This window comes from Culex pipiens, chromosome 2 (genome assembly GCF_016801865.2).
Source record: "Culex pipiens pallens isolate TS chromosome 2, TS_CPP_V2, whole genome shotgun sequence".
In the NCBI taxonomy this organism is placed as follows: Eukaryota; Metazoa; Arthropoda; class Insecta; order Diptera; family Culicidae; genus Culex; species Culex pipiens.
In genome coordinates this window covers 47231340-47248874 of record NC_068938.1, presented here as the reverse complement: position 1 = coordinate 47248874, position 17535 = coordinate 47231340, and the positions used below count along the sequence as shown (strand labels likewise).

At 35.4% G+C, this 17535-nt stretch overlaps 1 protein-coding gene across 1 annotated transcript in view; it reads right to left on the bottom strand.

Annotated features, from left to right (window-relative positions):
• Positions 1 to 11354: 11354 nt before the first annotated feature.
• The window catches only part of LOC120422517 (serine proteinase stubble), a 40685-nt gene continuing 34504 nt past the window's right edge, over positions 11355 to 17535 (bottom strand). The window contains exon 6 of the mRNA XM_052706900.1: positions 11355 to 12808. Within this exon, the coding sequence (XP_052562860.1) occupies positions 12699 to 12808 (110 nt within the window). The 3' untranslated portion in view covers positions 11355 to 12698. The remainder of the gene's footprint in view (positions 12809 to 17535) is intronic.

Below are 17535 nucleotides of genomic sequence, written 5' to 3'. Positions count from 1 at the left end.
TGGGTTAGTAGGATAAGGTATTGGCTTTTCGATGCCTCCCGAGCTACGACGCTATGGGGAGGACTTTCATAACAGACCCGTCGGCGAGCCTTCCGAGCAACGATGCTATGGGAGGGTCTTTCTGGTTAACACACAAAATCACACAGTTATTTTGCTCCACTATTAACTCGACGATCCAAATTGTCAGTACGTCTTTCGATCATTATATAGAAATAGCTTTTTCACCACAAAAAAAATAAAACCTTATTCGAAAAATTTAAACACAGTCCACCCGACGCCGTGCCTTCCGATCAACGATGATATAGGAAGGGCTTTGAAAATCACAAAACATCACTTTTCACTCTGAATATTTTTTTACGACCACGTGCTCCCTTTGCCAATTATGCACTCTTTATCTATATAAACAAATTATCACCCAAAACTGTTGACTAATGTTTGACTGATACATATGAAATTGATGTCTACAATTACAAGGTCTTGGACATATTTCACCTCGGAGCTTGAGTATGACCGGTAAACTACGATAAAATTATTTAGATTTTTCAAATCCAAGATGGTGGTCAAAATGGTGGTGTTGAAATATTGATTTCTATTCTATTGTTCTAATTTGACTAAAATGATGTCGCAGAGTTCTAATTTGAGGTAATAAGCAGAAAATAAAACACGATAAAAAAAATTCCTGTTCATGTTTTGATTTTCCGAATTCGTGTACAAACCATCTAGTAATCGAAATTACAGATCATCGAGGCTTCGGACTGTACTGGGTGGTAGCGGAGAGAATCACGTTTGAAATCGGGAACTGTCATGCCCACCGGAACCAGGTCATACACGTATAATGGTGGCAGTATGTGAGCTCGACGCGTGGTATTCAGAAATAAAACAACTTACGAAAAAAGGAGCACGCATAATTTTCAACCTTCTTCGGAGACCACTCCATCATCTCTCCCACATTGAAAAAAACTAAGAGACACAGAGAGAAAAAAAAGAGAAGAGAAGAAAATCCACAACATAAAAGCACTCTGATGATGACTTAAAATGCCGCCGATTTGAGGCGCATTGTGAAAACATAACTGTACACGTTTGAAATATGTTGGAGCTTTTTTGCTTTATCAAACTCAACAACAAGAGCAAACAATTTATCAACCCTCCCTCTCTTTTCTCTCACTTTTATCTAAGGCACTCTTTTGTTCAATTATGCACGCGCGCTCGCTCTCTCTCTGCTGATAAGCCGTTCGACAGTTTTGTTCCATGCGGAAAAAGGGTGTTCAACATACCTAACATGTGGGCTTCCCTTGGATCACGGGGAGTGTAAACAACTTGACAAACTGATCTTCCGTTGGGGTGTGAATCATGAGGTGGGGAGAGAGAAGAAAAATGCTCACACTAGGGTGGTGTTGTTTGGTAGGGGAGCGTGTCGTATTTTAATTATCAGCATACATTTTGAAGTAATTTTCTCTTCATTTTTACTATTTTATCAAGAAATTCACTTTAATGATATAGTATCCTTATAATTTTATCGAATTTAGTTTAGTTTCAACTTGTTTCTAACTATACTTCCAAATTAAAAAAAAAACGAGTTAATGAAAAGATGTTTGTAAATAATTATAATTTCCATTTATTTTATAAGATCAATCTTGATTTTTCTTAGTTGGCAGTTTAAAACTGAAACTCAATTAGATGACTTTTTTGATATGTCAAATTGTTAAATTGTTAAATTGTTAAATTGTTAAATTGCTAAATTGCTAAATTGTTAAATTGTTAAATTGTTAAATTGTTAAATTGTTAAATTGTTAAATTGTTAAATTGTTAAATTGTTAAATTGTTAAATTGTTAAATTGTTAAATTGCTAAATTGTTAAATTGTTAAATTGTTAAATTGTTAAATTGTTAAATTGATAAATTGTTAAATTGTTAAATTGTTAAATTGTTAAATTGTTAAATTGTTAAATTGTTAAATTGTTAAATTGTTAAATTGTTAAATTGTTAAATTGTTAAATTGTTAAATTGTTAAATTGTTAAATTGTTAAATTGTTAAATTGTTAAATTGTTAAATTGTTAAATTGTTAAATTGTTAAATTGTTAAATTGTTAAATTGTTAAATTGTTAAATTATTAAATTGTTAAATTGTTAAATTGTTAAATTTTTAAATTGTTAAATTGTTAAATTGTTAAATTGTTAAATTGTTAAATTGTTAAATTGTTAAATTGTTAAATTGTTAAATTGTTAAATTGTTAAATTGTTAAATTGTTAAATTGTTAAATTGTTAAATTGTTAAATTGTTAAATTGTTAAATTGTTAAATTGTTAAATTGTTAAATTGTTAAATTGTTAAATTGTTAAATTGTTAAATTGTTAAATTGTTAAATTGTTAAATTGTTAAATTAATAATTGTTAAATTGTTAAATTGTTAAATTGTTAAATTGTTAAATTGTTAAATTGTTAAATTGTTAAATTGTTAAATTGTTAAATTGTTAAATTGTTAAATTGTTAAATTGTTAAATTGTTAAATTGTTAAATTGTTAAATTGTTAAATTGTTAAATTGTTAAATTGTTAAATTGTTAAATTGTTAAATTGTTAAATTGTTAAATTGTTAAATTGTTAAATTGTTAAATTGTTAAATTGTTAAATTGTTAACTTGTTGAATTGTTAAATTGTTAAATTGTTAAATTGTTATGTTGTTAAATTGTTAAATTGTTAAATTGTTATCAGCGTTTTTAAATGTTTCTTTATATTTTTTTCCAAAACTGTGCAAAACCTTACATTTTTAAAGCACAACTTTGCATAACAAAGTGCAAACCGGCGCAAAAAGCAGTTATTTAACAATTGGCAGCCCATAAACATTACCAAAGCTCTTCATCAAGCATTGCAGAGCGCATTGTTTTGATAACGTTAGCCCAGAAACGAGCCGAAAGAAAACATTTCCACATTTCACGACTCCATCTCAGCTGTTCTCACGATCATAACCTGCTGCTGCTTTAATGTGGGGCTCGGATTTTTCCCCAAACTTCTACCGGTTTGGCTTGTTGGCAAAAGAATTTTTAATTAAAAATGAATATATTAATTTTTTCGAGCTTATTCCGAAGGGGGCGTACTGCAAACTCAATTATTCCAATTTGGGCAAGAATTGCGCATGGGGGCGGCGTCGGACAGACGCAAAGGTTGGAAAGCTAATTGAAATGTGTGAGGCAGCGTGGTCCATCAAAAGCTTTTGGAACATGTCTGGAAAGCTTAAAAATGGGCCGACTTGTGGAGAGGCCGAAATTGGGAATGCCTTTTGGAATTATAATTGCTTGGTTGATTTGTGAATTGGTCTGGGAACTAACGTAATTTTATGATTTCCTAGAAAAAAGCTGTGATTCTAGTGTGTGTGAAGAAAGTGCCCTACTTTAAAGCAGTTTCGATTGATTTTCTCAATCGATATTTACTTTCTGCAGCAAATAATGACGAGTTTTATCCCCGTCTCGATAATGACAGTGAGTAAGCTAAGCTGTCATTTAAGGTTGCGCTCAAGATAAAGCCGTTCGTTCGGAAGGCACTGAAGGCTTTTAGCTTAATAACAAGTCACGTCCAAAGGGAAAAGTCTTCACAAATTGACGGCTTTTGATAGGATAGGCACCCTGCGGGGAGTTTGATCTAGAGGGGGAAAATAGTCATCATCATCCTTGGCAGAAAGAAAGCTGCACCTGCAGCTCGTGCAACTTTTCATTTTCTCAGCAAATCATAATTTCCTTTTACGACTGTGGACTTTTCCCTTCGCGGCGGGGATCTCCGCGCCTTAATGGGTGCTGGAGCAAGGATTAAGTCGTAATTATGATGATTTACACTCCACTTGCTACATGACGTTACGGTCTATGGGTTATGGACCGACAGATCTGTCAATGACATTGTATAACTGGTTGAACGACAATGTTGTTGAAAGAAGTTTGATAATTTTAGAGAGAATCCACAATCAGCAAATTCCCGTAAAAAACCCCTCTTCTCATTTCAGTCTCAAAAGGTCAGTAAACTTCTTCGCCAGCACGTTCGAGAGCCCGGCCACTTTCCCATCGCCAAAGCTTAACCCCGAAAAAAAAACAGAAAACGAAACGAACGCCTTTTGATTACAACCTTGGGTCGTGCCAGACATCGACCTTGCCCGGTGTGGACCACGCACGCACGAACCCGGGAAGAGGAGATAGTCCAAGAGTTTTATTGCCGCGTCTACTTCTTGAACAGTGCTGCTTGAGTTCGACCCGCAAGAAATGGGGGGAAACCTCTTTCTACGCCGAGACTGCCACTTTGAACTCGACAGTTTCGTTCACCTCACCAGAGTTCAGCTGTTTTGGGGAGTTCCGTTTGCTGTGTGGGGCAAGTTGTGGTTAGTTGGTCATTTATGTTGAAATCGTAAATTTTAGTATTGTTGAAGGTCCATTTTACCCCAAACACCCCTTCAACAGTCATTTCACTGGTCATTATTTCCGACTGGAAAGTATCCATAAAAATTCTGCTCTCTTTTCAACGCGTACAAACTTACACTGCAATCCGGGGCAAACCACTTCAAAATACCTCGAGGCTCCCACGAGCTATGACCTCACGGAGGTCGTTCAAGGTTTGTGCGTGTTGAACCCGTCAAACGCCGAGTGACGTTCGTCATAATTTCGAACTGGCATAAAGATCTACTCGCGGAGATATTTTGCACTTCTCATCTCCATGTCCGCGTGTCCACCATTTTTTTGTAAGCCGATTGCGGGCGGGGTAATTTGGACCGCGATGACGGAACCGGAACTGCCGGGTCGGATTATGGTGGCGGTAATCTTCGCCCCCTCCAGATAAATGATGATGATGATGATGAAGGTGGTTGATGATGATGTTGGAGTTGAAGTTGAGATTGAAATGAAGATGATGTAATTGAGGCTCCGATGCATCGCAGATCGGTGGACCAGTTGGAGTTGTGATTGTTGCACATTTGCTTTCGAGGAAATTAGCGCCAACTAGCAATAACCAAGCGTCGAGGGGCTTAGGTTCGGAGTTCAACGAAGCCCCGTAATCGGAGGTTTGTTCGGGGGGCAGGTTTATTGCCTCGGGGCGAATCAGTCCGGTGCAGGTTATGTCAGCTTATGCGGTTTCCGGACGGCGGCGTGAAGGGGTTTGCAAATTTGAAGCTAATTGAAACCAATGTGATGTGAAATTAACTTTATGAGCGAGGAAGAGTAGGGGCTTTTTTTTCTGCGGATTGGTTATTTTACTGATTGATTCGCTTGGAAAGGAATGAAATTGATTTGTAACATCGGGAATGATCTCATAATAAATATTTATAAATTTGTAAAAGAGTTTAAAACAAATCCCAAAAAAAACGGGAAAAACATTTTTATTGTCAATCTCGTGTAGGTACAACTTTTATATGGGACATTTTCCGCCAACTCACACAGCTACCTTCCAGACCCCTATTCGATTTCCATGAAACTTTTCTCTAAAGGGTTCTTGATCACGAACCTGAGATCCATTTTTGGATATCGCGTGACGGTGGGGCAGTATGACAACTTTCATTTTCCGTGGTTTTCCAGAATCACGTTTTTCAATGATTTCTACACGATGAAAAATTCATGAAATTTATTTCAAAAATTATTAAATAGTTTTTAAATTGCTGCTATTTTTTATTACTCTACACAGAAAAAAGGGTAATATTAATCAGGAAATGGTGACAGATTTTGTGTAAAAAAAATGTTTGTGATGAATTTTCATCTGGTATACATTTTACACATTTTGCCTTCCTTACCTTACTGAGGAAAGGCTATAAAATCACTCGTAAAATGAACTTCTCAATTAGACCTCCTAGACCCACCATAATGTATACCTATCAACTCAGAATTAAATTCTGAGCAAATGTCTGTGTGTGTGGTTATCACAAAATTGTCACTCGATTATCTCGACATTGGCTGAACCGATTTTGTTCGTTTTGGCCTCATTCGATCCTTTTTGGGGACCCATTAGTCGCTATTAAAAATTATGCAGTTTAGTTAAGTACTTCAAAAGTTATGCTTAAAAAACGAGTATGACTAAAGTTCAGAAGATTGTTATACATTTTCAAAAGACCTTTCCAACGCAACCAAAACATTGAAGATCTGCGAACCCTATCAAAAGTTATAAGCACTTAAGTGTTATTTATGCACTTTTTGGAAGCCGGATCTCAGATATCATGATGAGACGTTGTCCGGATCTATCATGCGACCTGTCGTTGAACAGGTAATCAAAAGTCCTTTCCAACGCAACCAAAACATTGAAGATCTGACAACACTATCAAAATTTATAAGCACTTAAGTGTTATTTATACAATTTTCGGAAGCCGGATCTCAGATATTTTGATGAAAACCTTTCCAACGAGCACGATTTGAATTGAAGATTTGACTGCCCTATCGTAAGTTTTAAGCACATAAGTGCCCTGAAATATGAAGATCTGACTACTCAATCTGATGGTATGAATAAAGAGTCAAGCTTATAGAACACTGAAAGGTCCGCCCTGTAGTGTCTATTTTGGATAGCATTACCCTTTAAATGTGAGGAAGGCATCAACCACCTAAGCGTGGATTAAGTAAAAATTAAAAAAAAAATGATTTTGATCATTTTCCACCAGTGTTCGAAGCATTTACCCGTAGATTCACCGTTTCTGAAACTGCTAGTAAGTTTATGTGAACTAAACTTTCATATTGAAAAAAACTGAAAAGTAGTAAAACTGAAAAAGTGCTAAGAACATATTATTTAAATTAGGTGAAATACAAAAAAAAACACATTTTTTTTGTCCAAATTGATTTTCGTCAACAGTTTAGCAAAATTATTCCAAAAACTCGATTAATTTTTGTTTTGAAACAGTTGAAAGGAATTTTGAAAATATCACGGTCATCCATAATGATCTAGTTATAGCTTATTTGATGATTTTATTATAACTTGGTTATAGTCAACAATCTATTTAACGTTCCTTATGTCTTACACAGCATATCTGCTAAAAACGGGATTTTTCACGATTCCACGGATGTTATTTAACGATTTCACGACAGCGTGAAATGTGTGATATTTCACAATTTCCGTTGAATCCCGCGTAATTCTAGGATTTTCCGAAATCAAATGGAGAAAATTTCGTGGTTATTTTATTCTCAAAAATTTGAACCTAGCAAAATGATTCGAATGATTCTAAGAAGAGAGCAAAATGATTCTAATAAAAAATCATATTTAAGTTCCGGTGACAAAAAATGATCATAAATGGAGAAGGGAAGAAGATGGCGGTCGAGTTGGACGTGTGCCGTGTGGCACCGGTTTGTTTTTCGATATTTGTGGCGTTGAAGTTGCGGAGCGGGTCGCGGAAGTGGTCGAGTCGTCGCGAGTGATTGCTTTCTTGTGGAGAGAGGTGAAGTTTTCTAGAAAAAGGTCGTGAAATTTGATTTTTCGCTTGATGTGTTTTGTTTCGCAAAAGGTGTCGTCGGAAGAGTGCTGAAGTGGCGTTCTGCCCTCCGGAAAAAGGGTACAAATGTGTGTGTGACGGGCTTGGTCCGGCTGGCATGAGTGTTGTGGTGAGCTTGGCTTCTAGCATGAGTGCGCTGCGCCGACAACACGGAAGCGGGAGATAATGGCGAACGGTTTTCGTGATGATTTGGATGCCATGAAACATGTTTTTTATGTGTCCGAAAACTTTGTGGAAAATCTGATGATGCTGCGTTCTCCGATCGGCAAAACATTTGTTGGCGTTGGCTTTGAGCCTAGCCATCCGTAGGAGGAATCATGGCTTTTTTGTAAATTGTCTGTGTGCGAATGTGTGAAAGAGAAACAAAAGCAGTGATCGTGCGTTTTGAAGTGCCATTTTTCTTTCTCACTTTAACATTCGTCCGCGAGTGTTTATGTATTAGTGTGACTGCAAAATTGCAGTACTAGAGCCGGCCAAGAAGAGCTGAAGTGTTTTAGTGGAATTGCAATCCTGGTCGAAAAGAAAGTGGTTGAAATTGGAATTATTGTTACAATACTGAAAATGAGCGCGAGTGAATTTTAGTTTAGTTTTAGTTTAAAGTTATGAGAGCATACACTGAAAAAAAATAAAAGTACCAAATTCCTAAATTCTAGGAATTTTGGCTCCTTTCCTTATTAAGTAATCCAAAAAACCCGATTACTAAATAAGGAAAAGAGGCAAAATTCCTAGAATAAAGGAATTGGGTACTATTTTTTTATTTCAGTGTAATTGGGTACATTGGTGAAAGACGAACTCTGCCAATTTATGCCCCGAGATTTGAAAAATGCGTAGTTTTGAATGCTGCTTATCTGAATGATGCTTAAACAAACAAAATACGTTTTGGGGCCGCCGTGTGCGCGTTTTTATAATTGTGATGGGTGTGTATGACTACTGCTGACTATCATGGGGTCGAAAAGAAAGCATCGCTTGTTGTCCTGTGCAAGAAAAAGGCTCCGTTGGCGCAGCAGTCGGTTGAGTGCACTTGTCAGCTGTTGTTTGCAGCCCTACTCTAAGATGACAGAAATCGTTGCTGGATTTGGGTGAGAGCGTTCTTTGTTTTTCTTTCTGTCTTTATTTATTTTGGTCGCGATCGCTTCTTTTTGTAAAATATGCGAAGAGAATAGAAGATGTACGCATTTCAACGGTCGAAATTTACGCAGGGTCCAATAACGCGTTTTCTTGAATTTATTGAAAATTGTGTCAGGCAGTTTATTTTTTGTTCGACTTGTAGCCCCAATCCATCCGATCGCTTGTTTTTTCGCGTTCGTCGCCGGTATGTTTTTGATGTTTTCGGGAGTGTGCGGGCTTGTGTTAAAGAATGCGGCTGGCTCTGGTGGCTGCGATGACAACTATGCTAGTACAATTTAAAGCGTCTTTCCGTCGGGTCACCGTGAAAATACCTCTTCTTAGCACTGTAGCTCGAAAAACACGCGACAAATATTGTTTCAACGCGATTATTCCAGTCCTGCTTAAAACACCGTAATTTATCAGCCATTGATTAGTCACACATTTTATAATTGTTTGAAAGTATAAATCATCTTAGTTAAACTCTATACAAAAATGTTACGCTGAGTATAATATTTCACCATTTAATTACATATTATTTTGATCATATCTTTCCACAGCCGGCTGTCTAAGATTGAATCATTTAAGCTAAACTCAACAGCAAATAAACGGGAAAAGTCTCATCCGCAGCATCCGATTGCTTGCCTTGAGAATAATACATCACCCTATTAAACGAAATTTATTGATTATTGGGCCACATCATCATCCTTTATGATGAATCCTGGCCATTACCCTTTCCCACTAACAAAATCCCAAGTAGAAGTAGTTTTCCGGCACACGCGGGGGTGTGGATATCGTATAGAACCCACCCTTGGTAGCAGCCTGTGCTAACTAACATTCCCGTCCCGTTCCCTCGAGATCTACAAACTGACATGGCGGGCGCCGTTGGTGGCCAATGACTGTTACCTATTAGCAACGACTCTAGTTTTGATGATCGTGATGTTTTATCTTTTCAGCGCATTCATGCATGCTGTTGATAAGGGAAACATTATTTGATCGTTGAAGCGTATGACCGGTTGTGTTGATAGGATATTACGGTCCTGTTCAGCAACGGAGAAGGACAACCATGGGTGGTCTCTCATGCTCATGCTCATGCTCCGGTGACAAAAAATGATCATAAAAGGAGATTAGTAAGTTTGCGGTTAGGCTAATGCAAATTTTATTTAATGAATTTTTCTCTCCTTCTTCCTCAAGCCAACAAAATATATGCTAGAAATGAAAATTTTCACTAAAAATTAGTACAATGAATTGTGAATAATAAATTTTGTGTATTATCCTAAATTAAATGGCTTTTCCCAGATATCAAGTTTTGGAACCACAGATTTTTTTATATTTCTATCTGGAACAACATCAATATGTTTCCAAAATACTTTGACATGTGAAAATGTGAAAACATTTTTTTTGCATTAAAAATCACTTTTTGCACGATTGGGCTCATTTTTTAATTATTTTGAATATTTGCTGAATTTCCATGTTCAGTTTTACAAAAAGTTTTTTTTGCCAGTTTTATTTTCGGGCAGATGGACTCACAATCCAAAGGTCGTTAGTTCGAATCCCGGGGTGGATGGAAGCTTAGGTGTAAAAAGAGGTTTGCAATTGCCTCAACAATCAAGCCTTCGGACACCTAATTTCGAGTAGGAATCTCGTAATCGAGAACGAAAAGGCAATGCTGTAGAGCGAATAATTTGATTTTTGATTGATTTTCGGGAAATCTCAGATTTTTGAAAACAAATGTCAGTATTTAATACTTAGTAAACTTTTTGTAACAAAAAAAATAGAAATCCATTTTTCAAGCAATGTTCGATTTTTTAAAAGCATTGGAAAGTTAATTTTTATTTATTTTTTATCTGAGGGTTAAGCATTTTTACGATCCGTGAAATATCCGAGAAATTTTGTTTTTTCGAATATTGGTCCCTGTAAAAATTTCATTTTTTTCAGCGTGAAAAATCACTAATCCTTGTACAGTCTAGACTCGATAATACGAAGGATTCGGAAAAATTTCACTTCGGATAATCAAAACTTCACGGTGAAACTCACGGTAAAAACTTTCTAAACGAAGATTTGACAATCGATAAATGAATATCTGGTCTAGCACGAGCAAAGGGCGGATCAGCAGTGTGGACAGTAAACTTTTTTAATTCTAATTATCAGAATTCAGAATTTTCATAAAACTCGGAGTGTAGTAAAACATCTTAAAACTGGAAGTGTAGAAAAATCTGTCCTCCTTTCCATACTATTAGTTTTGCTTTGAAAAAAAAAACATCGGAATGTTAAGGAAATTAAACATAATCAACTGAAAACAATTTGAAATGCAATTTCCATCGTTGATAATCATAATTGTTTAACATATAATTGGATTTTTTTTTGGCAAAAATTTCAATATATCTTTTCAGAAACGGTGCATTATGACGTCAAAAGCTTTTTTCGAAACTCTTAGTGAATAAATATCAGCACAAACATTTAAGAGAAAATGTAATTTCAGCACTCCAAAGCTAAAATATCTAATTCTAAGCGGGAAAAAAATGTGATTTCTGAGTCCTCAAACTGTTTTTTTATCTTTCTACCCCGTCCCTCGAATTAAATCTGAGTCGAAGGACATAAACCTTTGAAATTTTTTGCTACGACCAAAAATGTCCTATGTTCTTTAAGAGATAAAGCAAATTTGATACTCAAGTTCAATTTTTAAGCCTATTGAAATCAAATTGTTTATGTTGTACTCAAGCTCACATTTCAACATATTTTCATTCCACCCAAGAAGCCTCCCCCTCAAAAGCTTCCTCCCCGAGATAAGGAACATCGCAGAAAATGAAACGCACACGCTTTTTCGTAGCATAGATCCAGGCACTTTTTGTTTATTACTTCATCGAACAGCTTCGTCGAGCGTTTCCCTACATCATCGCAGCAAAGTTTGCACCCTTTGCTTGCTGCAATACCCTAACGTTAACATAGTTTTATTTCTTTTTTTTCTTTTAAAAGCACTAGGGAGTGATGCGCGCATACTCGACCTATAGTTTGTTTTATTTATTTTTTTGGGAACTCTAGGCCTTTTTGACTTTTTTTGTTTAATTACAAAAAATACATTTGTTTGCTAATTTCAACGGGGTTGGTAACAATCGGTTTCCTCCTACTAAATCATAGTTTGTTTCGATTTGCTTCGACGTCTTTTTGTTGAGGTTCTCACCGCATTTTTTTTTTTCTTTCTAAAACATAAACTAACGAGTCACCTAAGTTTGCTCTAACCTACCATGCGGGATTTTTGTTCTGTCTGTTTTGGGAGTTGTGCTGGGGTGATGGGGGACAGATTGAGACAGCGGGGATTGTATTTACATAAAATAACATTTTTTCTGGGTCTTGCTTAGTTGGTTGGTTGATTCTAACTAGTTCTGGCCGGAGGCGCTCCTGGCGGAGATTTCTGCTCGGATTCGCCTCCAGAAAACTGTGCGCTTGATATGTCGTCTTCGTTTGTAGCTTGGTTTGTTTTGTTTATTTGTTTAGTTTTACGTACAGGTTTGCTAACTAATTGAACAGTTTCACAGAAACATGTTATTAGTGTCATCTTTCTTCACTTCTTCTTTTTTACTATCCTTTCTTGGTGGGTGATTTATACACTTTTTTTCTACATCCATCACCGGCATAATTAATCATTGTAGCTTTTTTGTGGGTTTTCCTCAGTACATATATCACAATTAAGTTTTTTTTATTCCTTTCTTCTCTAAGTACATCATATGAGATAAGAGCTAGTCTTCCGGAAGCATTCGGTTTCGTCCCTAATTACATCGTCATCAGTGAAGGTTTTGCAAAAGTTGGCATTTTTTGATAATTACAGAAAAAAAAACAAATACAGAAGCATAAATAGGTCGAATTTCGTTAAAACGCAGCTGCTGCGCACCATTTTTGTAAACGATTTTGTTTTGTTGCACAATTCCTCGAACATAGAAGCATAATAAATACATAAATATTTTGCTGTCATTCTCATTCTCTCCTTCGACTTCAAGCAAGATTCTGGTTTTTTTGTAGCAACTTTCTCGAACAATAACTTGCAGCTTCCTGTCGCACTTTTTTTTTCGTTGGCCCCAGCAAATGATGAAATGGTTGTGGCTGACCGACTGACTGAACACCGGGGCTGGACTGGACTCGAGCGCGCTCCTTGTGGGTGTTGTGGTTTAGGGTGCCGTTTGCACAATGTGTGAAATCCAGTCCACGGTGTTGGCGACGCGATGATAGATGCCGGGTTGGCCCCGGGTGGCGCAGGAGTAGCCCGCTGACACGATACCTGGAATTGAGACGGGGGAGTTTAGTAGCATACTTAACTGATGATACGAAATACTTTAGTCCTATAGGACAGCGATTCTCAACGGGGGTACCGGGCCTACTTGATTTACATGGTAGGGGGTACCAGCCTAAAACAAGGTTGAGAATCGCTGCTATAGGAAAAACATATTTTTTTCTTTTCGGTCCAAGATATCCCCAACATAGTTTTTCATTTGGGAGTATATATTTTAGGGTGAAGATGTCCATCATTTTCAAGGAAAATTGATCCCAACTCTCAAATGCTCTGTAATTAGTTCAATTCAAAGAATTTATGTACCTAAAAGTAATGAGTATATGCCTGTTGTTCGTTATTATTTTTTTTTTTTTGGAGCGCCACAATTCAAAAGAAAGGTTATTAGTTGGGCTTTTTAGGAAAAAAAAAATTCCCTGATTCCTTGTAATATTTTACACAACATATCAAAAAATTGCGAATGGGAGATATGATATTTTAAACATAAAAACTGGGTTTTTCGACGCGTCGCGCGCAAAAACGGCAAAATGACGGAAACGGGTAAAAATCAACTTTTTCACTAAAACTGCGATAACTTCAAAAAATTTTGCGGTGACCAATACATGTCTGGGTACAAATTTTTTTGTAATTGAAAGACGCAACTTTTGGTACACATGACATGTCAAGTTATCGCAGTTTTAGTGAAAAAAGTTGATTTTTATCCGTTTTCGTCATTTTGCCGTTTTTGCGCGCGACGCGTCGAAAAATCCAGTTTTTATGTTTAAAAAATCATATCTCCGTGTTATAAAAGTGTTAATGGATATCCGCAATTTTTTTAAATGTTGTGTAAAATATTACAAGGAATTAGGAAAAAATATTTTCAGACATGGGCTCTTTGGTCCCGAGACCTTGAAATTCATATACTGCCCATGTTCGCATAAATGTCCCATATGCAAGAACAGCATGCTGAAAAAAACGCATTTGAAGTTTGTTTCATACATAAGGCTACGTGTTAAGTTTTCGCGAAAAAACTGGATTTCCTCCTGATTTCTAGAACAAAGTACTGGATGTTATAGGCTCTTTCGAAAGAGCACACAATTTTGAACCAAACTGCATCAATAACTCGAAATCGATGAAAACGCATATGGGACATTTATGCGATCAGGGGCAGTATAACACACATACATTTTCTAAAAATCTGCTGACAGAATTTGGTATTAAAGTTTATTATTGATACACGTGAGCAATTTTCTCAGATTGTGGTAATTCGATTTTTCGGTATGCCCAAAAGAAGCCATTATGCATCATTAGTGTGTCCATATAATTTTACATACGAATTTGGCAGCTGTCCTTACAAAAATTATGTTGAAAATTCAAAAATCTGTATCTTTTGAAGGATTTTTTGATCGATTGTAGGTTTGGATATGGACTACACCGAAAAAATGCTATACGATAATTTTGAATTTAACTTTTTGTCACTAAAACTTGATTAAAGAAAAACATTATTTTTATTTTTATATATGTTTTAGATGACATAATAATTGAAGATATTGTTTTTAAAAAGATCGGAAAATGTTTCATATTTTAACATTGAAAATCGGATCATTAGTTGCTGAGATATCGGCGTTGCAAAATGGTGTGTTGTTTGGGAGGGACTTAGAAAACATCAATTTTCCTGTTTTTAAACCTTTGCATGGCAATATCTCAGCAACTAAAGGTCGTATCAAAAAGGTTAAAAAAAAATATAGAGAATTTTCTTAGCTTTTCAAAAATATCTTCTTCAAAAATGGGCAAACATGTGCACCGATTTGAAAAAAAATGAAAACTGCATCTTTTTTCAAAAAAAAAATACCTAAAAGTGGGTATAGCTTGAAAACGGTATTCATCGAAAAATAGAGTTGAAAATTATTTACGACCAATACTTCGATTTTTTTTAAAAATCAGTATTGATTCTTAATTTAAATCTCGTTCAAGGAATTTTTACACAACCTGAGAATTTCTGAAAAGTTGGCATTTGATATCCCCTTAATCATATAAAAAAAATGAAAAAAAAAAATTAAAACTATTCATAGTGTTTTTTTTTTTAAATCAAGTCATATTGAAATAAAGTCAAATTAAAAATCTAAATTCTTTAATCGTGTATCACTTTTTTTCAGTATAGTCCTTCAAAAGGTACAGATTTTTGAATTTTCTAAACATCATTGGATTTTATGGACAGCTGCCAAATTTGTAATGGACAAACTAATGGTGCAAAATGGCTTCTTTGGGCATACCGAAAGCACCATCAAAGTTTCAGCCGGTTTAAAAATTACAAAAAAATAAATTGAAAAAGACTGATTTCGTAGAGAATTGCTCACGTTCAACCAACCTTTATTAAAATGATGTTCATTTTTACAGATAGTTGTCGATTTATAATTCACTAAGGGTTTTATTTTGATTACTGCAATTTTTATCAATTATTTTGTGTTGAAATGTTACTGAAATGTTATTTACTTGAAAAACCTAAAATAGATCACGTAGGGGCAATCTTATCAGAAAGATCCTATTGTATTAACTTTGAATGTCAAACCAATTTAGTGCTGGAAACCCCAAAATTGAGTTTTTTTATTTAGCAGTGAAAAGTTTGAATAATTTAAAATTCATAAATTTTGAAGATGATTACACTTTTTTGAGCCCTTAAAATATTTTTTTGAAGGGGTCATAATTCGAATGAAAAAAAAGTGTGCTTCATTACAAATCGGTTGATTGCATGTGACTACTATTTTGTTTTGGATATTCTCAAATAAATCAATGGGAATAATGATATTTTTGCAATCTTTGTTCTGAAAATTGTCTAAGCAGCAAAAGTTTTTTTTTCTATATAAAAGACAACAAATGATGAATATTATTTATTCTGATTTAAAATATTCATTCAATAAAACGGCAGAATTAAATTGTCTAATATTTAATCAGTTCAAAAAATTTCATTGACAAATTTTTGCTCGATAACAAAGGCAGAAAATAATCATTAACAAAAAATTGTTTATAAAGGAAACTGCAGCAAGTCAACATCTCAATTATTTTTGAGAATTCTTCTTATAAAGTTATAGAAAGTATGACCACAAGTTGATAATTTGATATTTTACATTTGTTCTGAGCTAGGACAGATTCTCCTCAATCGCAAACAGAATTTGCAAAAAATAGTATTTTGTTGATTTGAATAAAAATTTTGTGAATTGATTCCTTAGATTCAGATTCCTTGAAAAAAGTGCAATGCAAATAATTAAAAATCTGTACCTCGAGAAGTTGTCTTCAGCAGAGTTGATTAGGAATTTTCAATTATTTTTTTTATTGCAAAACAAGATTGACAAACTGTATCTCATTCGATTTATTTTTCTGATTTAGGCCGTTGCAAATATTTTTCATGATTCTTTCCTTCCCTTAAAAAGAGGCCCCAAAAATCAGGAGCACGAAAATTTATTTTTCAAAGACATGTAAATTTCGATGGCAATGGAAGTCTATCCAACTGAAAAATTCTGAAATGCAATAATAATGCAATAATGCTAGGACCTATATTTTTGGATGCAACCTGAATCCTTAAATTTGGCTTTCGGGGTTTCGCGTTAATTGAGTACCATCAGTGGGGGTGACATTGGGTCTGGGGGTGAGATTGGGTCAAAGTGATTTTTTACGGATTTTAACATTTCTCAGGTTCTTCTCAATGAAACTAAATTCTGTTAAAAGGGTTGTGTAGGGGACATCTTAAGATGACTTCACTGAAAAATCTCGTTCCTAGAACAAATTCTGTTATATTGGCAGCTGTCTAAAGTTGAGGTACGTTTTGGGCCAAAAATTACCTCTCGAAAAATCATTTTTCTAATATTTCTGTTGGAATTGCTCGAAAACTACCCAAATGTTTGAAAATCTCTACTTCAAACATTGTAGCATGTTAATACGACTCATTCGAACAAGAAACACTATTGGATGACTTGTTTATACCATATCATTGTATTTGAGCATCATTTTAGTTTCATTTGACCCAATGTCACCCCCTCAAAAAAATATTTTCATAATTTCCACCATATTTTGGGAAAATGTTAGTAAACTGTCTAAGAACAAATCTACGTTGAAAGATTTTCGATGTTATTTAAATTGTTTTTGTTACTAAGAAATTACGAGAGGTGTATCGTTCTTTGACCCATAGTCACCCCCACGGTATTAAAGTTGCATTATTCACCTTTAATTGGTTGCAACTGTTTACCATTATGCCCTAAATATTTTTTTTTCTAAGACGATGAAAAATTTGGGTTTTTAGAGTTTGCTACATTTACAAGTGGGTCTCGTGGCGCAGGGGTAGCGGCTTCAGCTGCCGATCCCGATGATGCTATGAGACGCGGGTTCGATTCCCGCCTTATCCACTGAGCTTCTATCGGATGGTGAAGTAAAACGTCGGTCCCGGTTTCTCCTGTCTCGTCAGAGGCGCTGGAGCAGAAATCCCACGTTAGAGGAAGGCCATGCCCCGGGGGGCGTAGTGCCAATAGTTTCGTTTTTTTTTACATTTACAAACAAATATAAAACTTAAAATTTTTGATACACTCTACCTGTGAACCACCTTCATTTTTAATCAAGCTTTCTCATTTTTTTTTGTTCGATGCCACTATCCACTGCGACCAGAAATTAGATCTATTGCGGACTTGCAATTCTATTTATAGAATCACAAAGGCTTCTTCTGTTATTAGGCAGATGGGACACGCACACAC